Here is a 3,443-nt window from a genome sequence, read left to right as displayed (position 1 = left end):
CAATTATACAAAAGAAAAAAAATTAAAGAAAAAATCAAGAGACTTAAAGTTTTCTTTAAAAAATTTACCCTTCCCGTTGATGATATTTCTCCATTGATTGCCCTCTAAAAATTTCATCCTTCACAAAAACCAGTTATACTTCAACTCCATCTATAATTCATGTTGTGATGATAGAAACTTTTCCTCCACAACCCCTTTTGAGAAAACTTTAATATTTTATAATTCAAGTTCTGGGAAGTGTATATACGAATGTGTAGTTTAGTCTCGCTTAATTTTTAGAAATATAGTGATTTACTAACACATTAAATATATTTTATAAAAATCAAATATAACATGTGAACATATTTCTGTAAAAGAACCAAGTGTATATTAAAATTATGAGTATATACATATATACGTGTGTATTTTATTTATTTTAGAGAGAGCCTATTAAAAATTTATATGTTTGATGTAGTTTGCCAAAGCATAAATTGTAACTTAATATAACTTTTATGAAAACAAGTGCCTATGGTCAAAATAGGCGTTTAAGCAGCTGACACCTAAAGTGTTTGAATAAATAATTTAAAAACCTAGATATAAATAGTTTTCCTATTAGAAATAGTGCTAACATTGCTATGATATAAAAATCAATAAGGCAAGTATGTTGAAAATATTAATTAATATTAAGAAGTAAGGTAAGTATAATTTAACTTTATCAAATACGATGAGATTTATATAAAGTGAAATAATCTTATCTTTTAGTGAATATAGATTTTGTAATCTTCAATACAACCTAACACAAATTCTTAGTTAGAGTATACTCTAAATGATTATATTATCATTTCATGAAGTGAATATTAAATTTATATAAATTTCATAAAATCAATTTTACAATTAACTTGTAAAATATACTTATGCATTATATGACTTTGAAGTTGAAAAGATTTGGGGTAATATTTAGAGGTGAAGTGAATGTGATGAGTTAGGTTAGGAGAGGGTGGAGTGGCTAGAAGTGTATGATATGGATGATGAAGGAAAAGAGAGGGTAAGAAAAGAAAAGAAAAGAAAAAGAAAAGGTAGTGAGACTCGTATAGCAGTACACAAAATGTGGTCATTAAAATTTATTAGTCATAAAGAGAGACCCCATCCCCATGTGTACAAAAAGAGTGAAAGCCATGATCCCCGATGATCGACCAGCAAGTAAACAGCTAGAATTAATTTGTTGGTGCGAATGGTGTGCCTAATACGTGTTCAGAGTGTGGCCTCACTTCAACTTCACAACGTATACTACCAAAACCCGTATACAAGCCAGCACAACATTAACTAAAGTCCCTTCCACCACGCGACTTTCCCACGCTTTATCTATCCCATTGCTTCAGCTTCAGCTTCAGTTGAGCTTCCCTTTTATTATTACATGACTATTATTTATTAATCCCCCCAATCCAGAAAAAAACAACCATTGCTTTCTGCTTTCATTCCAACTCACTCTCTCACCTCTCTAACCCTTAATTATTACCAACGACCACGCACCACAGCCACTTTCATCAATTTCCTTAATCTCCACATAACATCACCAACAACAGCAACATCACAACCAACCAACAAAGTTCGTTCTATGTGCCTGCCTACAACAACTACTACTACTTCTACTAATTCTACATGGATGACAACCCTTTTCCAAACGTCCCACTGCCACCCCCACCAATACAAGTCCCTGATAACTTCTTTCTCTCTTCCTCCTCTTCGCCAACCCCAACCACGTCCTCTCCGTCTCCCACTCCTTCCACCGCCTTCCGCTACAGGGGGACGCGCTGCCGTAGCGGTAAGTGGGTGTCCGAGATAAGGGAGCCACGTAAAACCAAGCGCATTTGGCTCGGGACTTACCCGGCAGCGGAAATGGCTGCGGCCGCTTATGATGTTGCGGCTCTCGCGTTGAAGGGACCCGACACGCCCCTTAACTTCCCCAATTCCATACTCTCGTACCCGATTCCCGCGTCATTGTCGGCCACCGATATTCGCGCTGCGGCTGCGGCTGCTGCGCAGGCCAGGATCGTGAGGGCGCCCCAGGAGAGTGGGCAAGCGGTAAACCCTCATATTGGACAGGAGTTGGAAAGGCGTGAGGAGTACTATGATGAGGATGAGTTGTTGAACATGCCGAATTTGCTTGATGAAATGGCCAGGGGAATGCAGGTTAGTCCCCCTAGGATCAGTTCCTTTTCTTCTGATGATTCGCCTGGCAATTCTGATGGAGATAACCTTTGGAGTTATACCCTCTGATCAATGATTTCTTCTTGTTTCTATAAGTAAGTCAATTTGTTTTGTGTTTGTTTGGGTTTGTGAGAACAACCTACACAAGTTGTTCCAGATTACAAATAGTTATAAGTTTCAGTCATAAGTATGTTGAATATTCAAGATAATTGCTCCGACAGGATTATGAGAATATTTGTTGTCTCCTACAAAAGAAAAATGTTTGAGTGAGTGTGAGTGTTTGTGTCTGTCTTTGGTTTGCCCTCTTTGTTGGTTCAAGCTAATCTTGGTTTTAAAGGATGCTGCTGGGAAGGTTGCGATAAGGTGTATATGGAAGGGGATAAGGTCAAGGAATGAGATAAGGTTACTTTCATCATCGCTGGGTTTGGTGCGAGATGCCACCGGTTTTAGGGAATGGTTTATGTGATCCGTTGTTTTGTTAGATCCGTAGTTCCGTAGTTCCGTACGGTCTAACCAGTTGGGGGAACCTAGCTAGAAGGATTCTACTTTTGTCATGGGTCTTTCTTTCTCCTTAGTAATACATAGACGATTCTATACATGTGTGGGGTTTGTTGCCCTTTTGGGGTACTTTTGCGGCAGATTTGTATTAATGAATAAAAACTATTTCTGGAAGTTTGTAGAAGTTTCAGGATCTCTGGTATGTATGTATCTAAGCTCTTCTAGAGAGTGATATATAGTATATGACAAAATAACTGGTGTATCCATTCTCTTATGCTATGCATCTGGAGCCAAAGTTACACTGCACACAATGTTTCTGCTAATCATAACTTTCTTCATATTCAATCATAAACGACAGCATCAACATTTAAACAGAAGAGTTGCTGTGTAACAAGAGAAATGTAAGGGTTTTGGTACACTTTGTCCTATGATATGAACCAAAAGTTAAATAAATTAGGACACACTTGAGAGAGATACACTAAGAAATAGTTTTAGGACAGTTATTCTTGTGGAATCAACAGTTTGAACACATAAAAGGTGAAAGGAAGAGTTTCTTACAATTTCAAAACCCTTAAGTTTTTTAGGTAATAAAGAATTTATGTTTAAATAGGTATTAGGAAATGATTAATTTCAAAGTAACACGTCTCTCTTTGATGTTTTGCGATTATATTAGAAGAATCAATGACTGTCCTCTTTTTCATTCAGTAGAGTGACATCAAGAAAGATTTTCTTGGCATTAATTAATATGATATCAATAT

General features: G+C 36.7%; 1 protein-coding gene across 1 annotated transcript; it reads left to right on the top strand.

Annotated features, from left to right (window-relative positions):
* Positions 1-1,289: 1,289 nt before the first annotated feature.
* Positions 1,290-2,869, top strand: LOC137828586 (ethylene-responsive transcription factor ERF027-like). Its single transcript, XM_068635225.1, has one exon. It carries the CDS (start codon positions 1,639-1,641, stop codon positions 2,254-2,256), a length of 618 nt encoding a protein of 205 aa, XP_068491326.1. The 5' UTR covers positions 1,290-1,638; the 3' UTR covers positions 2,257-2,869.
* Positions 2,870-3,443: the final 574 nt, after the last annotated feature.

The sequence above is a fragment of the Phaseolus vulgaris genome, chromosome 7 (assembly GCF_000499845.2).
Source record: "Phaseolus vulgaris cultivar G19833 chromosome 7, P. vulgaris v2.0, whole genome shotgun sequence".
Lineage (NCBI taxonomy): Eukaryota > Viridiplantae > Streptophyta > Magnoliopsida > Fabales > Fabaceae > Phaseolus > Phaseolus vulgaris.
The sequence above is the reverse complement of the archived record's forward strand: the minus strand, read 5'-3'. Positions and strand labels throughout refer to the sequence as shown.

Bases quoted from the DNA above. Each gene is read 5' to 3' on its own strand.
- LOC137828586 (XM_068635225.1), top strand. From the start codon at position 1,639: ATGGATGACAACCCTTTTCCAAACGTCCCACTGCCACCCCCACCAATA.